A 23,624-nucleotide genomic window follows, 5' to 3' on the forward strand; every position below is an offset into this window, starting at 1 on the left:
AACTACCATGTGTATTACCAAGCCCTAGTCTCTGCCATTGAATACCGGAAAGTCCTATATACCAGACATAGAAACGAACCCTTGAAATACAGTATTGTAAGAGCAATGAAAGAGATCAGCTCAGAACACAATGAGAGCTCTGAGCGAAGCAACGCCAGCCCGGAGTGGAGAGGAGGGTTCAGAGAAGGAGTCTCTGAAGGGGTATGCCTGACAAAAAGGAGGCAAGGGAAATCTAGGCAGAGTGAATGGTTTAAAGAAAGGCACAGCAGTGAAAGCCTTGCTATGTTTATTGTGAGAACACAAAGACCAGGAAGAGGGTGAGGAGAGGTGATGTTGGAGAAGGAAGGAAGAAGTCAGTTTGTAGAAGCTGGTATACTGAGCTGTCCCACAATAGGGCCTCAAACTATATCTGATTGTTGTCAACGAGCTAACCCACATAAAGAAACATTACAGTTTACTATCATGCCTTATTGCATGAACATTTTGTTAGCCATTATTGGATTTAAAATCTTTCTAAAATGCATTGCATACGTCCCTCCTTTCTTAAATTATGTTCAGAATGCTCAATTTAAGTTTCTTTTGAAGAGTCAAGGGTATCATTATAGACATCAATCATTATACCATACTGCCAATAAAATATCAATGATATAAGTGGGTTTGAGGGTTATGGGACTTTTCCTTCTACACTAGTAATATTCTGTTCGAGTTACATCTTTTTCTGATGTAAAGCAGTTAGGCAAATTGACAGTAATTGACAGAAAATTAAGAAGTCTTAAGTACTGTCTCCCCCTTCCAATTTGTTGCTTCTGATAACCATAAGCTAAAGGTAAAGGATCAAATTCATTAGCAGCATATAGAGTAAGTCTTTTATTTAGGTTGGGATGATCACTGTTATAAATTGTATGCATGAACTTCATGTCAACTCTTTTATTTACTCAGAAGCACCCTCCAACTTTTTTTGTAACTTTCATATAGACTCTTGAGTACATTTGAGAACAGCAGCTCTCATCCTTTTTATCTTTCTGCTGTACATGGGATCTGGTGGACATCAAAAGGGAGAGAAGCTCCCTTAGGCTGGATATAGATAGTATACGCTGGGTTATACACAAGCCCCACTCTTCTCTTTCTTCCACTCAGGAAAACATATGAAAAAGCAAGTCAATATCGGGGAAGTCTAGAGATTACCTTATATCCCCTAAAATTTAAAGATTTTATTTTCCTTTTTCTCCCCAAAGCCCCCTGGTACATCGTTGTATATTCTCCGTTGTGGGTCATTCTAGTTGTGGCATGTGGGACGCTGCCTCAGCGTGGTTTGATGAGCAGTTCCATGTCCGCGCCCAGGATTCGAACCAATGAAACACTGGGCCGCCTGCAGCGGAGCGCGCAAACGTAACCACTCGGCCACGGGGCCAGACCCTAAAATTTAATTTTTAAAACAGCAAATTCCTTTGAGATTTTAATCCTTTAACTCTTGTTATGAATGAACTGCCTGGGGCACACCTCATAAAATACACTGTAGCATCACAAAAAGATGGGCTTGGTTGTCAGGATGAGTGAAATGAACCTGTGTTAAAATAAATATCTTGAAATACTAAAAATCCAAACCTGCTTTGACTGTGAGTGGCTCCTAATTCTGATTTATCTTCCTCCTCTAATCCTCCTAAAAATGGATATGCCAGTTAGAGAAGGGAAGAAAAATAAAAATAAGAATTGAAAAACAAAGATTGTAACTGAAGAAACAAAGAGGTGCAAAGAGGAAGATAAGAAACTGGGGGAAATCACCCAATTTCAATGGAACTTGCAAGGATTTGAATGAGCAGATATATATTTAGTATCTATCAATTTGGGGTAGTCCCTAAATTCAAGAAGCTTATGACTTCATCCTGAGTTCCAGAATGTTGCCAGGGTAAACCCCTTTGCAAATCAGATGTTTTAAAATTCCTTCTCTATTGTCTTTCCTTTTCACTCTTTCGTTATATGAAGACGCTTCTTTCTGTACAACATGAAATATTAGAATAAGTGACGTAAATTTTGTCGCAGACATTCCTACCAAAAATCCTACCTGGTTTGCATAATAAAATAATGCAATTCATACTCATATGTAGGTAGCCAATCACTGTTGTGAGTTGAAATATAATAGGGAAAGTGCCTTTGTCCTTGTTTCTGACCCTTTGGAATTTGATATAGGAAGTGGATATTAAAAATACCTTATCTAAGAAGGTGTAGAGTAAGGATTTAGAATATCGACTCTGGAGTCAATTGGTATGGTTTGGGTTTGAATCCTGCCTCTGCCAATTACCTATGCGACTTCGGGAAAGTTACTTTAGATGTCTTGGCTTACATTTCCTAATCTGTAAAATGCATGTAACAGTCCACGTGAGTGGAGTGTGTAGTTTCCGGGGAAAGCAAACAGGGCGTAGTTGGAGCCTGCAGAGAACGAATATGTGACATCGGTGGTGGGGGGGAGGGGGCAGTAGGTGCAGGGCCTGAGGGAGAGGCAGAAGAGGATGCGCTGGGATGCACTGAGCGTTAGCAGTGGCTCAGAGGGAAAAAATAATAAAAATAAAGATAGGCTGTGCCTTCCGGATATTTATGGTAAAATACAGAATACTCCATTTGAGTGGTTGTGAAAGGTCACATAGACAACTTCATAAAAAATCTATATAAACAAAAACCCCCCACTTTTTATGCATAAACATTTAGTTTTATTTTAACAAAGCAAATTTTGAACTTTTAACGTTTAAAATTGACCATCATCTTTCCTTTCCACTTAAAGAAACAAAAAAAAAAACTTAAACATAAACAGGAACAAATTAAATAGAGAATGTAAATTCCAAATAAGATCCTATAGGTTCTGCTGATTTTCCCATCAAGTCATCATTAGGAGAGAATTTTATTTTAAAAGTGTCATCTTAAACTGCAAGCATGTCTGTTACCTTTCCTCACAGAGTTATTTGAGTGAGACTTAAGTGGGTTATATGTGTAAAATGCTTAGGATATTGCCTGGCACACAATATGTTCTTTATTAATGTTTCCTTTGCCAGGAATCTGGAAAATCAATCTGTGTAAAAGTGTTAGAACAGCACTGTCCAATACAGTAGCCCCTAGCCACATGTAGCAATTTACATTTTAATTAAAAATTAAAATTAAATTAAACTAAGATTTCAGTTCCTCAGTTGTACTAATCACGTGTCAAATGCTTAAAACCTGTGTCTGTCATATTGGACAGAGCAGATAGAGAACACTTGCACCATTGCAGAAAGTTCTAGTGCATAGGACTGTATTAGAAACTGATAATTATGAAAATAATAATAACAATAACAGAGACCCAAGAGAACAGAATAAGAACAAGAATGTGTTGAGTCAGGCAGTCAATTGAGGGCTCCCTCTGCACCAGATGCTGTATAAAGTGCCAAGGATACTACTGCATATGTGCATGTGTTTGTCCCCGTGTGCCTACAAGGGTGGAGGTGGGACTGATGCATCAGGAAAATGAATTTTAAGGAGATTCAAAGGGTGAGTAGATTTTACATAGGAAAACATTACAGGATAGGAGGAGACTGAGGCTTCTGGCAAAACCGGGTAAGTGGAGCACAGCATGAGGGGCAGGTGAGTGTGAAAAGCACATAAAGCGAAGGCTAGGGCAGATTGGACCCCTTCAACCTTTTGCCTGGGAATGGTCCAGCTAGTTTCATATTAATGCTTTTCCTTTATTGCTCCATTTTCCACTTGTACATCTAAAGTGAGGAAAAGATGGCCTGGGAGAAAACAGGGTTATATGTTTACCACGCAGAGCTACAGAAATGGAGAATGTCCACACACACTCTGCAAGATTCTGACAAACTTGTCCTACCCTAACCCCATAAAGAATCTAACGTGAGGCTAATTTAGTGGTTCAGGCTATGCTAATATCCTCTGCTGTGAATCTGTTTTCTGACCTGGGCACACTTACAGGTAGCCTAAAATTTCTTATTAGGAATGTTTCATGAGTGTTCAATATTAGAAATAATGCTATTTTGAACATTCCTGTATGTACACCCTGGGCACATGGGTAAGAATTTCTCTTGGGCAGTGGCTCTCACATTTTAGCATGTATTATAATCACCTGGAGAGCCTGTTAAAACAGTTTGCTGGACTCCACCCTCAGAGTTTCTGATTCAGTAGGTCTGGGGTAGGACCTGATGATCTGGATTCCTAGCAAGTTCTCAGGTGACACTGGGGCACACACTCTGAGAAGCCCTTCTCTAGGGCAACAGTCTTTAAACCGGAGAACCCGTCCCGTGGAGCACAGCAAGTCTCTGCAAGACGTACAAGGACAGAAATAGTTTACTGAAATCTATTTTCAAGTCCTCCGTATCCATGAGTATTCTTTCCTAAATCTCCCCTTAGAATACTCCTGTAGTCACGTAGTATCACTGGCTCTCCTTTCCCACCTCCCATTTCACAGTCTCACTTTACAAAGAAAAAACATGACCCTCAGCCATTCGTAGCATTGTCCTAATATGTAGAGCCTCTTGAACATTAAATAAATGCCCCAAATTTCAAACTAAGCCTCTTTTAATCAAAGCACCAACAGTCTCCCCATCCATCTTTTAAAGAGGTGCGTTTCTAATAATTAGTAAATAAACAATTACTGACCAAAATGTATGTGGTTTTGATCCAAAAAAGTCTGAAATCTGGAGCCAAAATGTCTAGGATCCAATCCTGAACACACTACTTACTAGGCATGAAGTCCCGAGAGAGGAACTTAATCTCCCCGTGCCTCAAATTCCTCATCTGTGAAATGCAGATAATCATATAAGTTACTCTTAGGATTATTGTAAACATTAAATGAGTTAATACATGTGAAGTGCTTAGAATTGTACCTGGCACACAGGAAATGCTCTGTGTGTTACCTATTATTGTTGTTGCTGTTGTAATTATTAATTGCAATAATAATTCAGAAGAATGTTTCTTAATTTTTAAATTTTATATAAGTTTTCTTTTGTTTCAGGAAACTTTCACAGGGTCATCAATAAAAAGATTTCAAGAAAAAATATGTGTAACATGATGGTTAAGTTACATGGAGATTTTCAGTAAAAAGAAGTAAGAAAATATGTTAATTAAAGAAGAGCTTGTGTGTTTTTAAATTAATAGTAATGAATATTACATCGCTAGCATTTAGATTTAATGAAATATAATCTAAAAAGCGATGTTAATTTTCACCATATATTGAAACGATTTAAACTCATGATGAAAAACTTCAGATGTTAACTTAAAGATGTGTGGTGGTATATATTTTTTAATATTCTTCTAGGGTAACTTGACTGTCATCAAGACCACTGCCTTAGGTATATGCCAAGAAGTGAAACTATTGGGTTATAAGACAGTCTTATCTTCACCGTTACTAAGTTTTGCCAAATTTTTTCCTAATGAAATTGTACCCCTTCGGTGTATACTCCCACCAGCTGGGTATAAGGTTTTCCACTGATCTACATCATCACAGATACTTGATTACCAAGCTCATTTATTTTTGTCATTTTGGTGGTTATCAAATGATATCTCTTTGTGATTGTTTTGGCATTTTCTAGATTATTAACATGATAGGTAATTATTGGTTGTTTCTGCTTCTGCTGCTGTGAGAAAGCTGTGTCTTTGCCCATTTTTCAGGAATTTATAAATTGTCAGTATTTTAGATGTTGTCAGCATCTTCTTCCAGTCTCTAGTCTTTTCTATTTATGATATCTTTTGATAAATAGAGTTTCTTAATTTTTATGTAGTAAATTTATCAATTTTATAATTTGTGTTTTGTGATTTTTTGTCCTAAGAATCCATTTCTATCCCAAAGTCATTAAACTATTTAGAAGAAAATAAAAGCAGATGTTTTGCCTTTTAAATTAAAATTCATCTGGAATGGATTTTTGTGTAAAACATAAGGTAGAGATCCAATTTCTGCTTTTTTTCCTCCATATGGATATCCAATTTCCCCAGTACCACTTAATGAAAAATCAATCAGCCACCTCTTTCATATAAATTTGATTCAATCAATTAGTCTACTATCACAACAATATCACGCTGGCTTAACTGTTATAACCCTACAATGTATTCTGATATTTGATAAGACAAGTCCCTCCAGATGATTCTTCATTAGTGCATTGGCTGTAATTTACTTCTTTGCTCATCTGTGTAACTATTAGGATCAATTACCAACCTTCGAGAAAGAAAAAGTCTTGCAATTTTTATTGAAATTGGGGTTGAATTTATAGATCAATTAGGAAAAAAGCCCTGAAAACTGACATCTTTAAAATATCGAGTTTTAATATTTGCATTTATACGAACATTCTTTAATGTCTTTCAATAGAATTTGAAATTTTATTCCTTCAGAGTCATGCACGTTTTTGCAAGATTTATTCCCAATGATCTTAAATTTTGTTTTTTCTGCAACTATTATTTGTATGGTGATTTCTAGCAATTAATTGCTGATATAAATGAATTTTACTTAATTTTATATATTGATCTTATTCACAAGTTGCTAAACTCTCATTATTTCTAATAATTTGTCTACAGAATTTTGAGGCTTTACTATGTAGACAATCTTATACTAATAACAATTTCTTCCTTTACAAACATCATTTTTATTTCTTCTTCTTTCCTTCTGTGATTTAAGGCTCTAGGACATGATTATAGAAGCAGTGATGTGGGCACTCTTCTTTTTGAATTTAAATAGAATGTGTCCAATATTTCACTATTAAAAATATTTCCTCATAGATTTGAGGAGATTCCTATTTCATTGAGTTTTGTAGTGAATTAATATTGAAATTCATCAAATGCTTTTCTATATCTTTCAAGATGATCATCTATCTTTTCTCTTTTAAGTTATTGATATGACGAATTTCATAGCCTAAGAGTTGATTTGGTTAACTAATATTTTGTCCTGAAATTTTTGCATTTATGTTGGTGGATGACACTGTCTTATAAATTTCCCTCTTTAGACTCCTATTTTAGACTGTGTATTGTGGTTACAATGGTTTCCTTGTAAGAGTTTCTGTGAGATTAAAGTGATCTTTCTTTAGGAAATTTGTTAAAAGTTATTTATAAAACTCTCTGGGCCTGTCTTTTCTTTATGAGAGGATTTTTATATACTGATTAAATTTCTCTAATAGTTATAAGACTATTGAGACTTTCTATATCTTTTTGAGCCAATTTCAATAAGTTCTATTATTCTAAAAATTGACCACTGTGTCTTGAATTTTCAAATTTTCGGCATAAATTTGGTCATATTACCATAACTTTCCAATGTCTGATACCTGTTATGTTCTCTGTATCATTATTTATTATTACTTTTTTAATAATTAAGATGCCTGTAAATATATCTATTTTTCATGTTTAATGTTAGTAATTGGTGAATTCTCTTTTCTGGATGAGTCTTACCAGTCTTTTCTACTTATTCAGTTTTTGAAAAGAATAAACTTTTGTATTGGTTGATCTCCACTATTGTATTGTGTTAACTTTATTCATTAGCTAAGTGTACAGCTTATGAAAAGAGAAAGCAGAGAAAAAAATAAACACAAAGAAAGAAATGACATTGCAAAAATAAAAAATTATTTTCTAACACTTGTTTTCTCTAACTTAAGCATTTATGGCTAAGTGTCAATCTCAGTGCCACTATCACAATTTGTTATGTAATATTTTCATAGTAATTTAATTTTAAATATTTTAAAATTTCTATGATTTCTTCTTTGATCCATGAAATGTATATGTATACATATAATTTTTAAATTTATGAAAACTGTTTATTTTTGTTATTCATCTCTAGTTCAATCATACTGTGATCAGATAATCTATTAGGCACATTTTATTACTTTTTTTTTTAAAGATTGGCACCTGAGCTAATATCTGTTGCCAATCTTCTTTTTTTCTTCTTCTTCTTCTTCTCAAAGCCCCCTGGCACATAGTAGTATGTTCTAGTTGTGAGTGCCTCTGGTTGTGCTATGTGGGATGCTGCCTCAGCATGGCTTGGTGAGTGGTGTCATGTCCACACCCAGGATCCAAACCAGCAAAACCCTGGGCCACCAAAGTGGCCGCTCAGCCATGAAGTGACCCACAGGCACATATTCTTTTACTAAAATTTGTGTCTGCTAGACCATGAAACAAATCTCCACAAATTTTAATGTTTCACATGTGCATGAATAAAGTGGATATTCTTTAAATAGCCAGATGCTCTATATGTCCAATAAATCGTGTCCAATAAAGATAACTTAACTGTTAAGTTTTCCTTATTTAAAAATTTTTTTACTTGCTCAACCTATCAAAAATTGAGATTTACCACTATAATGATAGATTTGTCAATATTGCTTGTACAGTTCCTTTTATCTTTGCTTTATATTTTTAAGGCTTTTTTATGAATATGCACATTTTTAGCTTTTATGCCTTCAAGATGAGTTATACCTTTTATTATTTTGTAGGGGTCTTCTATTTCCCCACTAATGATTTTTATTTTAAAGAATTTTTTTGATTTGGTGTTGTTATACCTACTCAGTTTCTCTTAGTGTTTGCATTGTCTCTGTGTGTTATCTTTTTCCCTCTCTTGATGTCCAGTTTTTTCATGTTCTTGCATTTTAGGTATGTCTTATATTTAAATAAAAAATAGCTGGGTTAAAAAAATAGCTGGATTAAGAAAAATCTATCCTGTAAATCTCTGTTTTTTTCCCCCAGGAAATTTAGTCAGCTTATATTTATTATTTTAACTGATATATATGGGCTTGTTTCTACCATCTATTTTTCCTTTTGAAATTGTTCAGAATTTTATTTCTGTCCTCTTTTTTAAATTCACAAATTAGACATTATTATTATATTATTGGAGAATAGTTATTTGATGTTACCCACATATTTATCAATCTCCTTGCTCCTATTCCTTTCATATCTCAGATCATCCTCCTAGGATATGTTTCCATCGGTATATCCTTTACAAATGCTTTTCATGTAGGTATGTTGGTAATAAACTCTTGATTTTTTCCCCCTGAAAACGTCTTTATTTCAAACTCTTTCTTGAAAGAGAGTGTTCCTGAATACAAAATATTAATATGACTTTAAACATATTATTCTGCTATCTTCTGTCTTTCATTGTTGCTGTTGAGAAGTTTGCTGAAAGAAAATTTTCTTTCCTTGGTAGGTGATCTGTATTTTTCTCTCTGGCTACTTATAAGATCTTTTTAATGAATTTGGTGCAATGTAGTTTCCGTTCCTTTTATATAGGTGTGGATTTCTCTTTATTTCTCTTATTTATCCTGTGTTTTGGCTCCTCTTTCTGTAGCTTCATATCTTTTATCAACTCTGAAAAAGACTTAGCCATTAGTTTTCCACTTATTTCCTCAATTGCTTTCTCTTTATTCTTCGCTAATGAGACTTTTAATATATGTAATCTGGTCTTTCCAATTCCGGCCTCCACATCTCTTAACCTGTCTCATATTTTACATTCCTTATTTTTCTGTGTTGCATTTTGAGAAACTTCTTAGTATCTATCTTGCAGATGACTAATTTTATTTCTATCTGTACTTAATTTTCCAAAAATAACTCTGATCCATTGATCTTTTTATTTCAACAGTAATTTTTCTATTTCTGAAAGTTGTATTGTTGTTTGTTATTTTTTTCAATGTGCTTGCTTATTTTTCATAGTTTACTTTTGCTTGTTCACTTTTGAGATTCCATCTTTATATAATTCGTACAAAGTCATTTTATGTTCTTATCTTTAATCCTTATGTTGAAGACCTTAGGGGTTTTATATCTTGCTTGTTATTTCTGCTGACTCCCACTCATGATGGCTGTTTTCTTATATATTAAAGATAAATTAAATACACACTCACAATCAAAGATTACCAGTTTCTAGAGAACCTAGGAGATCAAAATTAATCGAGGAGTCTTAGGTCCAAGGCAGAATGTCCTGACGACAATGCTGATATCAGCACTTGAGTTAAGGAAATTTGCCTTTCAAGAAAGCTCGCTGTTCACTGTTGCTCTGATAGCAGCCTATGATTTGTATGTTTGTGTTTGCATGTGTACACACAGGGGTTGGATTGGTGATTTCTCTTACTTCCTACAAACACAGAAATATGTTTTATGCACAATCTAGTTATTTTGTAATAGGATGAGTGCCAAGGTTATCTATTCCACTGTATCATTGCAGGCAGAATTTCAAAAAAATTTTTCAAAACCTCATAATATTCAGAAAAAGAAACACAGTTAAGTAATAATAAGCTCATTTAATAGCAAAATTTTCATGCTTTGAGAAAATTTTACCCCATAAAATCTTGGGTGATTTGAAAAAGGACAAGCTTCCTCCATATTTTATGAAATTAGGGATAATCCAAATCAGAAAGGAGGTCAACATTAAGATAAAAATAAAACTCAAACAAATTGCTTTATCCTCTAGCTTAAATATAAAATTATTGCACTGTGGGTTTTTGTTGTTGTTATTTTGAGGGAAATTGGCCCTGAGCTAACATCTGTGGCCATCTTCCTCTACTTTATATGTAAGACGCCTGCCACAGCATGGCTTGCCAAGCAGTATGTAGGTCCACATCCAGGATCCAAACCGGCGAACCCCAGGCCACCAAAACAGAGCGTGCAAACTTAACCGTTGTGCCACTGGGCCCGCCCCATTGCCTTGTGTTTTTACTTAAGAAATAAACCAGAAGGTAGTTTTTCTCATATACTTCCTCATAAAACAACACATTACAATCCTGACATCTTAACAAGCATAACATATAGACCCATCATATTCTTGATAAACTATACCCGGAATAGCATCACGTATATAACAGGTATTTGACGAGAATTTGGTGAATTACATACACTATTTCCCAATTTAACTGAAAACATCTTATCATTGGGTCCTAGGTAGAAAAATGAATTTTTTCATCTCATGTTTTTGTTCCTGGATGAATACATGGTAATGGTTTTCTTGATTGAAATTGGGTTTAGTTCCTTACTCTGGTTTTCATAGTCAATCTAAAGTAGCTGAAACAGATTTCCTAAACTGGCCATATATTAGAATCATTTTTTTTAATATTATTCCCAGGCCATACTCCCAGAAATTCTGATTTATGTGGACTCTGATAATTCTTAGGGAAACTATATTTTTAAAACTCATGATTCTGATATATAGCTAGATTTGCAAAGAACTGATTAAAACATGTTTTAATCCCCATTATCTGGTGTACACATTTAGACAAGAGGCTGCTAATATTTTCTGTATTTACATCACTAATGTGCAGCACTTTTCCTTTAGTAATATCTCTCACTATAGTTTTCTAGTGAGGGTATAACAGACTCTTGCACATAAGAATAGGGAGGAAGGAGCCTGCCCAGTAGCCCAGTGGCTAAGTTCATACGCTACACTTTGGTGGCCTGGGGTTCGCTGGTTTGGATATAGGCGTGCACCTATGCACTGCTTGTCAAGCCATGCTGTGGCAGGAATCCCGCATATAAAGTAGAGGAAGATGGGCACAGATGTTAGCACAGGGTCAATCTTCCTCAGCAAAAATAGAGGAGGATTGGTGGTGGATGCGAGCTGAGGGCTAATCTTCCTCGAAAAAAAAAAAAAAGATGGAGGATGAAGATAATTTCTAAGCCTCTCCGGGATTAAGGGGGATTGTAATAAAATCTGATAATAATTTATCTAATTTCTAGGAGATAGATTACAATGAAAATCAACTAAATAACTTTGGCTGTAAAGTTTGCCCAAGCACAACTTGGTCCAAATCAAAGTTACATTATCAATAATATGTAACTTTTAGACCATTTTCACTTAACCATTCTTTTCTCACTTTCTTGATTTTAAATTGGATTATTTCATTTAAGCATTTAAGACTTTCCTGGATGTAATGAGCTTTGATCTCAGGAAGTTCAGTTTTCACAAATTCTTTCAACTTAAATAAAGATTCAAGCGCCTTCCTCTTGTCATTCTAGTAACATAAAAAAAAAGATAAATCCTCATGGGTGTTCTATCAACATGATGTAAAAAATGAAATAGCTTATGTTCATATTTTCTTGTTTGTAGGGTTATTTAAAAATATTTAACAAGCACCATTTTAGGAATCAAGTATATACCACAAAGCTCTCAGAATCCATTAACTAACCTAAGCTGCAAGAATATTGTAGTATTTCTGAAAAGGCTAAGACGAAAACATGGTACCCTAAAGGCAAAGTTTAGCAAAACCATATGAGGTCCCGAGAGAAAACAATTTTAGAGATAAGGCCAATCCACTGAAATTACTTTGTGTAAGACAGACGTTGATTCATTCACCCAGCAAACATTTACTGAGTCCCTACCAAATGCTAGTCACTGTTTACAGACTAGATCCCTGCCCTCATGGAGCTGCCATTCCACTGGAGGGGAAGAGGTACAGACAGTGAGGGTCAAAAGCAAACAAACAGAAGCTCAAGAAAACAGCCAGCTATGAGCTCAAGCACTGGCCCAGCTGCTTGAGAGCCATAAATTCTTAGGCAAGTTACTTTATCTTTCTGATCTTCTGTTTACTCATTTACAAGTGGAAATAATTTAACCTATCACACCTGAGAGTTTGCTGTGAGGATCAAATAAGCTAATATAAACAAAGCAAAAGACTGACATGGTTTTATCTGTGTTTTAAAGTCAACTAGAGAATAAAATTCAAACCAACCTCCTAAATTCTGGACAGATCGTAAAGGATATCGTCTGCCTTGTAACCTTTCATGTCTCATCTTCTGTCGCATTTACCCTAACTCTAGCACACCAAGCACCATATTTCACTGATTCTAAGGCACATATTTCTCCCCTTTTAACTTCTCTGGAATAGAACATGTCTTATCACCTAAGTCTTCTTGCAATTGCTGCCAGTCAAGTGTCAGTCATTATCATGACATGGTTTTCATTGCCAGTGCCTGTACAAGCATTAAAAGAGGTGGCATCCAGAGTTTCAGAATGGATGACAGTGGCTCAAAAATAAATCTTGGAAACCATAGCGAAGCATTGCTTTCAAGCCTGAGAAATAAATACGTGTGTGTATGTACATGTAGGTGTGTCTTGGGGAGGGGACGGTACACATGATGAACAGTGGTAAATCGGATTTGTTTAGCAACATTCAGAAACGTTAGACCAAATAGGCTAGCTCTATATAGTTGCAAAGTCAGTTTAACTGGCTAGCGCCAAAAGCTTCGGGTCTATCACACTTTCTTTGGATTCTTTAAGGAAATGCTGCACCACCAATGTTTTTTTTCACACACAGGACAATGTTGTGTGGAAAAACATGGGCACTGAAAATTCTGAGTGGAAAAGTGACTCAGAAAAGTTCATCTCTGAATGTAAAGAAGCGTTAGGAATACCTTTGCCAAATTTATCTTGTTTAGATTTTCTTTTTTCATATGTGCATAACAGTTATATATGACCCAAATCCATGTCTAATTAAATACAAAGAACTGCTTCAAAAGGTGTAAAATAAAAATCTAAGGTATAGTTTAATTGCTAACACTTTTTTTTTTGCTTGTTTTTTGAAGGTATATAAAATATCAGGGCAGGTTACAATTGATAGAACCTTAGACTCAATGAAATATGGTGTTCATGCTTCCCAAATATGATGTCTGTCACATCAAAGGAGCTTAAACAAACATTTGTTGAAAGAAATCAATGCATCCTTCAAGATGGACTACAGTGTCTGGCCCTGAATGCCCCTCCAAGAAAAGGAGTCCTGCAGAAAACATTTTCCTGCGTGGTAGGATTGCACTGCCCAAGGATGGGCTTCTCAGAGCTATCACTGCCACCTTCAACCTATTCAGTGCAAAATTCTGTTTCAAGGAGGTTAATATAGTAACAATAAAAATTAGTTTTATCTATATTAGTTTAACTGCCTAAAAGAATTTTAAAAAGAGCTTTAGAAATCATGTTATTTCCAATTCTTATTATAACTCTCAAGATAATTTTGTTAGCAATTCCCATGAAGAGAACTCTTCCAAGTTTTGTGCAAAGGTTTTGTGCTGACCCACTACATGTCCGGACAAAATGCTCTTTGTGCTGTAAACCAGAGCTGCTGTAACTGAAACATGAAATCTCCCTTGAATAGGCAATCAATCTCACCATGACTATCCACACTGTAATTGACTTCTGGCAATATACACCTTCAGATAAATATCATGTAAAATGCTTTTTAAGATTATGCATATCCTGCAATGAAATCTTTGGTTTCACACTACCATTTGAGTCAGGTCAGTGTTTCTGATACAAACAGCATTGTAGCATCGAGGCAATTTCATCCGCATGATAGAGAGAAATGAAGAGCAAAAGAAAGCCTCATCTTTTGGAATCTTGAAAGATTTAGGATCAGTTTGTAGACCACTTGGTAAAATTAGTAAGTAATCTACCAATTATTTAGTTTGGTACATTCATAATCTTTCTTTGGCAACAAAAATTGGCAGGTTTTCCAAACCAAGTTTCATTATTTATCGAGATAGATGATAAAACAGAATCTTCTGCTGCTTCCTTTCTTTCTTCTCATTTCTGTCAACTACTAGCTGTGTTATCTTTGCCAAGTCACTTAACCTCTCTTTTCTTGGGGGAGGGGGAAAGATTAGCCCTGAGCTAACTGCTGCCAATCCTCCTCTTTTTGCTGAGGAAGACTGGCCCTGAGCTAACATCCGTGCCCATCTTCCTCTACTTTATATGTGGGACGCCTACCACAGCATGGCGTGCCAAGTGGTGCCATGTCTACACCCGGGATCCGAACCAGCAAACCCCACGCTGCCAAAGCAGAACGTGCGCACTTAACCGCTGCGCCAATGGGTGGCCCCTTAACCTCTCTTTGCTGTGGCATTTTTTTCTTTCTTATCAGTAAAATGAGGATTATAAACATGATACATCATAGGTTTGTTATAAGTGTTAAATGAGTTACTACCTATAAAGCATATTTATAGGTATTTATAACACCTATAAATACTTACAGGGGAGGGCCTGGCACATAGAAGTCCCTAATAAACCTAGCTATTATTTTTATTATTACTGGACATAATCACATAAAAGAAAAATGAATAAATAGATTAGTGAATTAGTGAAAGAAGAAGAGGAGTATAAAGCTTGACCTTCAAAGGTGGTTAAGAGTCCAATAGAAAGAGAAGACGGAGGTTAAACACATTGATTACTGCTATTTATAATCCTTCTTCCTGTCTGTTCCTCACACCCAGAGTATAACTTAGATATAATGAGCAAGGCACAAGGAATCTTGGTTCAGGAGGTCAGAGCCAACCATGTCTTCTCAAATACCTATGAAAGGAGAAGAGAAGGAATGATAAGTGTGCTCTCCAAGAGCACACCCCACCGTGTAACCAGCTGTGCTGGGTACAAGCATGATTCTATAGGGTGCTGAGAGAGCAGCGGACTTTGTGTGACCTGCCAATCCTTCTGTCCAGTTGTTTCAGCCTGCACTATATAAGACGCATTGGTTTTTGTCCACTTGACAACTTACCAGCTGTGTAATTGTCTGAACGTTGCTTAACATCTCTAAATTTCAGCATCGTCATTTATAAAATGGACATTAAAAATAGCCAAGTGGCTGCTCTGACGAGCAAATTACATTTGTATGACAACTGGAAAAGAACCTGCTACAGCATAGGTATTCAAAAAATGTGAGTCTCCTCAAATATATGTAAATATTTTAGATTAGTCCTCTACAGAAACAGCAACTTGCACTGAACTGTAAATAACTCCAGTTAACATCATTTCTCCTCTCTGTCCTGGCTGAGTACCTGAATTAGGTAGAGAACAGTTATGTTGCAATCATATATGTTGCTTGGGTATCTGTAACATTCGCTTCTATATGCTGCTCCAAACAGAAATTCCATAAGAAATGTGATGCAAACAATTCCAATGGCTTAAGAGTTTTGAATAGCATACCACATTTTAGATGTCAAAGTTTAATTGAGATTTGGCATATAGATGAGCACTTCTTCATGTACTAAAAGCAAGCAGAAGATTCCTAAACAAAGAGCAATCACAAATGGTAATTTTATCCAACTGCATCCAATTATATTTAGCATTTTTTATGAAAGAGGGAGAAAAACAAGAATGGACTCAAGAAAATGTTTTCCTTTTATAATTTACTTTCTAAGAGGCAAAGATGAATTGCCTTACGAAGTTACTTCTTGTAACTCAAGGAACATAACTGTCTAGAGAAAAAAAATTATAGAATGTCTTCCTAGAGGTAAACAAATATTCTGTTACAGAATAAATGTAGGCATTTCAGCACATCTGGCAAGAACTCCACAACCTACAATGTCGACCTCCTAAGAAAAATGTTTCATGATAATAATTTGTTATCAGCTGATGGTGATTACTTCAAGTCAGAGGAGTTTGGGAAACAAAATAGGTGATTCCGTCATGCAGAACACAAACCTCCAAAGTGGTCAATTAAAAGAGAACTACCATTAATCCCAGTGGCTGGGGGAGATGTTGGTTCCTTAAAGAGAAAGGGGAAGCAGAGATTTTCACACTTGTTTTTCTCCTGGAGGCAGCTTCAGAACTGCAAACCCTTAACCAAAGTCCAGGTCCTTGCTTTATAGTTGCAGATGTTATTTCAAAGAACATAATAGATACTAGGATTCTCTCTGAATTATAAACTACTATGTATGTATAAGAAATCATGATATCACACTTGCTTGCTTTGATTGATTTTATCATTTGATAAATATGTTCTTATAAGGAAATGAGCCCCTTGATTTTATTTGGAAATCCCTTATATGCTGCTGCTGGATGGTCGTATTCTGATGTGACTCCCCCTTTAGGGCGGGAGAGTGAAGCCACACCTCTCTGGGTAAGTGGTGGGGTCTTTGCTTAAAGGAGTGGATATACCTGATGTCAATGATCCAGGAAAGAAGGAGATCCTAGAAAAAGAGATGGAGTTCGAAAGGCATATCTTACACTGGATAAAGTGGAGGAAGGGTTTTCCTTCACCTGTCTGGGCTAGAACTGACTATTCAGGGCTAGATGTTTGAGGGCAGTCTGAGGAGGGGAGGGAAGAATACTTTCTGAAAGTTGGATGAACCCTGGGGCTAGACAGGGGTCAGTCCTTAGGAAACTCCATGAATGAGCTGGAAGAGCAGTAATAGCCAGCCAGGAATTTTTCTCTGTATGTTAATTCTCTTTGGCTATCCCTGAGCATTTGATAGGTGTTGATAAACATATCTTCATTCCAGGTGAGCAGAGGGAACTTGAAGTAAAGAGCCTGGGGCTAGAGAGCTAAAAGGAGAGCAGCCTGGTAGTGGCAGCAGTGATTAGTGAGGTTCCCTGAAGAAGGTGAATCTCAGTGCACAGGCAGCTGGACTATAAGATATGGGTATCTCCTTCTATGAGGACATCCACCCTTTTGCCTAACTCAGAAGACTCAAAAGCTATTTCATGAAAGGGGCTGGAATCAGTTTATCCCTTATTAGAACAAATTTTGAGGAGATGATCATGTTTTTGTTAAGGAATAAATTAATTAGTACTTTCTCTTTGCTAGACACTACGCTAAGTGCAGAGGGATGAAGGATAGCCAGACTTCTATAGGCTTGTAGTCTAGCAAAGGGAAAGAGATATGTGAACAAATAAGTGTAAAAGCATAACAGATGTTTGACTACACCTATTTATCAGACACATGGAGGCAAAAATGAGGGAGAGATAACAAGTATATAAAAATTTAATATGATTCATATGCCTGAGTCTGTACTCTAACTTTAGTCTTAAATTTCTTCAAGAGTGTGGTGTGCCCTATCAGCAATTAATGTCAGAAAACACTTTCCTGGACTGCAGTCTAAATTTTTCATTCCCTTATCTATACATAAATGTGTTGAAGACACATTTTATTTTGCCTGGAGAAAAGAAGGCTGTATTTGGGGAGTTTTATTTATCTGTGTTCTCTGACACTAGATTACCTCTCTTAAATCAGGATTCAATGTCTGGGTCCTAGGGTTCAGAGATGGGTTTTATCCAAAACCATCCTGAAGTCAATAAAAACTTTTAAAGGATCCATGACCCATAACAAAAAAGTCATTTTTGTTTGTGTCATGTGAAATAAAGGATAGAACTAAGAATCTCTTTGAGTTTCTCCCAAGCGTGTGATTCAATGATAAGTCACCCTTTAAACAGGACTCCCTTCTTGTCCATCTTTGTTTAAAGAGTTGCTATGAGCAGTAGAGCACCAGCTCTGTATAAAACATTACATTACTAACTAGGCAGTGAACAATGCCTTTATGCAAAACAAGAATCACAGTTTTCACAAGCCACACATTGCATCACCTAGGTATCAAGATAGATTTTGAGTGCATATGCTTTGAATTTTAAATCTTACTTATTCAAATCCCTTGTATTTTGGTTCATTTTTAATATTTCCTCTCATCTATAGGGTTCTGCAATTTCAATACGATATATTTAAATGGGCTTATTTTTCTGTATTACACCACTATTGCTGCACTTCATAAACATGAGAATTCATCATTTCTGGAAAATCATCACCCCTTACTATTCAAACGTTGCCTCTCCCCAGTTCTCTGTACATTTTCCTTCTGGAACTCCTACTTTCTTGCTCCATGACTCAATAATGTTGACATTTTCTTTTTCTTTATGTCTCTGCATTCTGAGTATTATCATCAATTATGCTATGGCTAATCTGCATTTAACCCTTCAACTGAGTTTTTATTTCAAAATTATATTGTCATTTACATATTTTCTATTTGTTTTTTTTTATGTCATATTCTTTTCTTAGGGTTTGATTTCTTCTGATATATTGCCAAGATTTTATACATACTCATTTTATTTTCTCTTTCATGTTGTTATATTATCTCAACCTCTTAAGGACCTAATACTACTGTTATGTCTTATGCTGACTCTCTCTCATGGATTACATCATCTGCTGACTCTCATTCTTGGTGGATTGTTTCCTTGTGTGTTTTTTTATGTATTATTGTGAGCATTTCTTTAGCAGGGCTTACAGTTTTCTTGAAAATCCACGGCAGTCTAGTTGGTTGATATTATCCTTTCAGAACAGTTATGTGTTTCATTCTTATAAACACAAGGGAGCTCAGAGGTATTTTTCACCTTGATGATTTCTAGGTCAGCTAGGTAGTGTCAAAAAGCTAAAGCAAAAACAAAAACACACATGACATGCAGGCTCAACGAATGAAATTCTTAGAGGGAGACTTCTTTTCCTCTTACTAACAAAGTTTCTCGTTCTCACTCTGTGCTGGTAGCATATTTTTCTAGCCTAACTTTTCATTAAAATAAGGATCCTGGTTTTATGCAGGGGCAAGGATGTCTCAGTTTCAACTCTCTGCCTTATCTGGGGCCAAGGTCTTAGCTTCTCTCTCTCACATGGATGTCAGACTCCAACCTCCTTGGTCTCTCAGATCCATAATCCCGGGCAACCAAAGCATCAGTTCACAGGCTATACTCTGGCTTTTAACTTCTTTGCATTGGGCACATGGTAATTCCTTTTATTTTTTGCAGAATTGGATAATGTTTTATAATCACCTTAAATATTTTATCTGGTATTGCTAGGTGTTTGCAATCATAAATTTTTTAGATTATCTCAGTCTATATATTGCCAAAGATTTAGTTTATGGTTTACTGTTTCATTACTCAAAATTATTTAATCAATTAGGCCTTCCCAAGGAGAAAGTTTTGTTGGACTATGTATCAGATCTTGAGAATTCAGAAACCCTCAACAGTGTTTTTTTGTGTCCTGAATTCTTCCTCATGTTCAGAAGTGATAAACTGGAGACATATTTTTAAGTTCTAAATGAAGAAACTCTCTGATATATCTCCTAGGATCCTGGCAGAACATGAACCATTTCTTGCTAATCACCATTACAAACTGACCACAATTGAGCATATTAATTGATTTCCATTTAAAAATTGGAAAAAGAGAGAATTTGAGTCTTTTTCTTCTAAACACCCTTTCAAAGTGTTACTGCTTACACTAGTAAGGCCTGAGAATACGTACCTGCTCTCAAACAAAATAATTTGCCATAATTTTCAGTAGTAAAAATCTCACAAATATATGTAAAAACCTTTCTACATAAGTGAACCATGAAATTGAATTTTTTAGCAAGAGTCATAGAATTTATCCCACAGAAACGACAAGTTGCAAAAATTTGCAATCTTACAAAAGGGAAACATTTCAATGATTTGAGAAAATGGCAATACTCATAGCTAGAGTGTACTAGTGATTGCCACTTTAACAAATAATACACCTGGGAAAATACATGAAATAATTTAAACCACAAGTCAAAAGCATAGAAAAGAGCTTATTTGTACTCCCCATCAGCAGGAAGTAGTTTCTTGAGCTCCTTCTCAGACATCATAGGTGTGAAGTACTGTTATTTATTGGTTAAAATTTTTCAGTTACTTGATTATTCAACTGGAAAAAATAGAAATCTTGCTAGAATAAACAGTGATGGTAAGTAACTACAGAACCTTTTTGAAATAATAGATTCAGACAAGACCAAACTCTCATTCTGAAACATGGCTCACTCTTAAATTTATTATAGTACCTCTGACATGACACTGGGGGTGCTCATTATGAATTGAAGCACATTAAAATATTTCTGTTCATCTCTCTGCGGCTCAGGTCTATCTAGAAAGAATGGTCTGAGATTCCTGACCTAAGAGAAAAAATATATATTCTCTAAATAATAGATAATGTAAAGAGCTAGACAAATCAATAAGATAGTAAACCACATTGGAAGAAAGCATTGGGGAAAATTTTCAGGACAACTTGGAATTATTCATTTATTTAGTCTCTCTCACCTCTAATATATAACCACAAGTTTTAAAAACCAAATTATTTCTCCCACAGACACAGTAACAAGTGATCAGGTGATAAAAATAAAAAAGAAGATATTCTGTGTATGGGAGGGCCTAATTTTAGAAAAGCAGTACAGCTTTCTTAAGTTGCTGAATTTAGCTGCAGGTACCATTAACACACATATAACCCTCGAGCTTAGTAGATCTCAAGTCTATGCCAATAAAAAGTCCATCTATGGCTTACATATAGACCCTCAAACCAAATTCAAAAATAGCTGTATTCAGAATATTCAGGATCCATTTATTTTTCTTTTTTTTTTCTTGGCATATATCTCTTTGCTACTCAGAATGTGGTCTATGGACTAGCAGCCTCAAAAAACCGTCTCAGAGATTGTTAGAAATGCAGAATCTTAGGCTGTACCTAGGCCCTACTGAATCAGAATCTGCATTTTAACAAGATCCCCAGGTAATTCACATGCCCATTAAAGTCTGAGAAGCTCTGTACCATAAGATATAGAAATATTTTCTAATTTAAGGTCAAGTACAAGATTTCTTTTGGGGGTAATTAAAATGTCAGGGAATTAGATAGTGGTGATGGTTTTACAACTTTGTGGATATATTAAACACCACTGAACTGTACAACTTAAATGGGTAAATTTTATGGTATGTAAAATACACTTTAATTTTTTTAAAAAAAGATAAGTAATAGTAAATGCCTTCCAAATGTACAGAATATAGACTAATTGAACCAGTCCCAACTTTTTCCTCTTATCTTGGGGAAAGATGCACCATTTCCTAGGGCTCGCCTCTCACTGTGAAAGAGAACCACAGCAGGCCTTGACGCTGGGCAGCCCTGATCAGGGATCAGAGGGTGCACCCATCCATCATGAACGTCTGCCAGTAGCCAGTGGGGGCGGAAACCCCCCCACCTCTAAAGCTGCTTACAGAACTGCTACTGAGGAAACAGCATGTAGATGGATGTGACGTGTCAGGAAACCAGACTGCCTAATCAAGTAAAGGGGCTAAGTGGCAGAAATGCTATCTGCCAGCTGCATGTGTGGTCCCAGACGTGTAGGGGAGAGGAGACTTCTCCCTTATTCCGCCTTCTGCCCGCTCTCACACCCAAACTCCAGATTCTTAAATAAAATCTCTGTGGTTACTCGGAGTCCACTACAAACGACCTCGACCCCCCTTGCTCCTGGATTCATGCAGTCTCCCAGCTCTCACACTTAACAGGCTCATCTCCGCTGGACCCCCTTGGTAAAAAGCTTCGCGCTGCGGGTGGGGGAAGCCTAGAGGTTCTATTTCCCTGACTTAACCAGGTGACCCGGAGGCGAGGCAGAGGATGTCCCGGGGGCAAGTCCACCCCCTCCCACGCACACCTTCGAACTTTCCCGCTGTCTGGCAGCCGGGGGACCTGTGCGCGCCACCTGAAGGGCTAAGGCAGGCAAAGCATGTAAGACGGCCTGGGCGCGAGGGTTCTCCAGTTCTCCGGGCCCACCGAGGCAGCATCACGGACCCTTGGAGCTCTAGTCATCTCTCCCACGTAGGCCGAGCCACGGAGTCACAAATTTGAATCAATCCCCTGCCCAGACCATGCCTTTGGCGCAGCAACACTGGGTCTCTTTGAGGGCGCGGGGGACATCCGAAGTGAAGAAATTGACCAGACACCTGATCACCTGTAGTAATGTTGGTACCCTGCGGTCTCACTCTGGTGGACAAACATCCCTGTGTGTGCTCATCAGGAGCAAACCTAGACCCACGCGCGCCCCTCCGCAAACTCGGGCCCCAGCCTAGGCTCGCGCGGCCCTTGGAGGGACACACGCGTGTTCAGACGCGCGCGCGGACCTGGCTCATACCCTCCTGCAGGCGCACAGCTTCCCGCCGCGCAGCCTGCGCCCAGCCTGCCCGCGGCGCCCGCACTTACAAGGACGGGTAGTAGCCGTAGGGAGGCAGCGGAGGCTGCGGGCAGCCGTCGTCTCCCAGCTCCGAGTCCATGAGCAGATAGTCCTGGCTCTCGTTGCGTCGCGCGCCGGCCCCGGCCGCGACCCGGGGAGAGCCGCCTCTCCGGGGCCCGAACGCTGGACTCTGGTTCATGGCGGGAACGCCCGACTGGCCAAGGTCCTGCTCCTGGGGGAGGTGCGTTGGCAGTTCCAGTGGGGACCCGGTGCGGAGGGGTCCCCGTCACCCGCTGGACTGGCCCGGGGCAGACTAGTGCCCAGGGAACGAGGGTGAGGCAGGGGTTGCGGGCGCCCGGCCGTTTGAGCTCCGCGAGTGGCTCCCACCCTGTCCCGGGGAGAAGTAACCACTTAGGGAGGTCACCAAAGGAACCTTGACTTTAGCGCGTCCGGCCGAGGGGACCCCGCGAAGAGGTGGCCGGGGCTCCCTGGCCGAGCGAGCACAGGCGGGGCGGCGGGTGGCAGCGGAGCCTGAGAGCGGAGAGCAAGGGAGACGGAGCTGAAGAGTTACTATGTCAACCGACACTCTCTAGCCCTCGGCTCCCGCCTTCTTCCCCCGCATCCTCGTCATGATCCCACCTTTAAAGGGATCGGAACGACGTTCTAGGAGGCAGCAGCCAAAGTCTGTCCTGCAGCCACAACTTTCAAGGCCAGGATGAACCTAAACTAGGCGGAGCCGCACACGCACTTCTTCTTCTTCTTCTTCTTCTTTTTTTTAGCCCTAAGAGTCTCTTATTTAGAAACCATACAAATTAAGAACTTTCTAGGAAGCGTCCCTTAAGTAACACTCTTGAAGAACCAAGGAAAGGTGTTCTTTAAAGGAGACAAGAGCCTCTCTGCAGACTGCCTTCATTTTCTTAGGGCATTTTTTTCTCCCATTCCCA

At 37.7% G+C, this 23,624-nt stretch overlaps 1 protein-coding gene across 2 annotated transcripts in view; it reads right to left on the reverse strand.

Annotated features, from left to right (window-relative positions):
* Window positions 1-23,380, reverse strand: part of TRPC6 (transient receptor potential cation channel subfamily C member 6) — a 120,783-nt gene extending 97,403 nt beyond the window's left edge. For both annotated transcript variants that reach the window (XR_006885098.1, XM_046638475.1), the window contains exon 1: window positions 22,710-23,380. Coding sequence is in view for 1 of the 2 variants with exons in the window: in XM_046638475.1 (XP_046494431.1) it covers window positions 22,710-22,879 (170 nt within the window). In the remaining variant the exon portion in view is untranslated. The remainder of the gene's footprint in view (window positions 1-22,709) is intronic.
* Between the last annotated feature and the right edge of the window lie 244 nt (window positions 23,381-23,624).

Source organism: Equus quagga, chromosome 14 (assembly GCF_021613505.1).
Source record: "Equus quagga isolate Etosha38 chromosome 14, UCLA_HA_Equagga_1.0, whole genome shotgun sequence".
Classification (NCBI taxonomy): domain Eukaryota; kingdom Metazoa; phylum Chordata; class Mammalia; order Perissodactyla; family Equidae; genus Equus; species Equus quagga.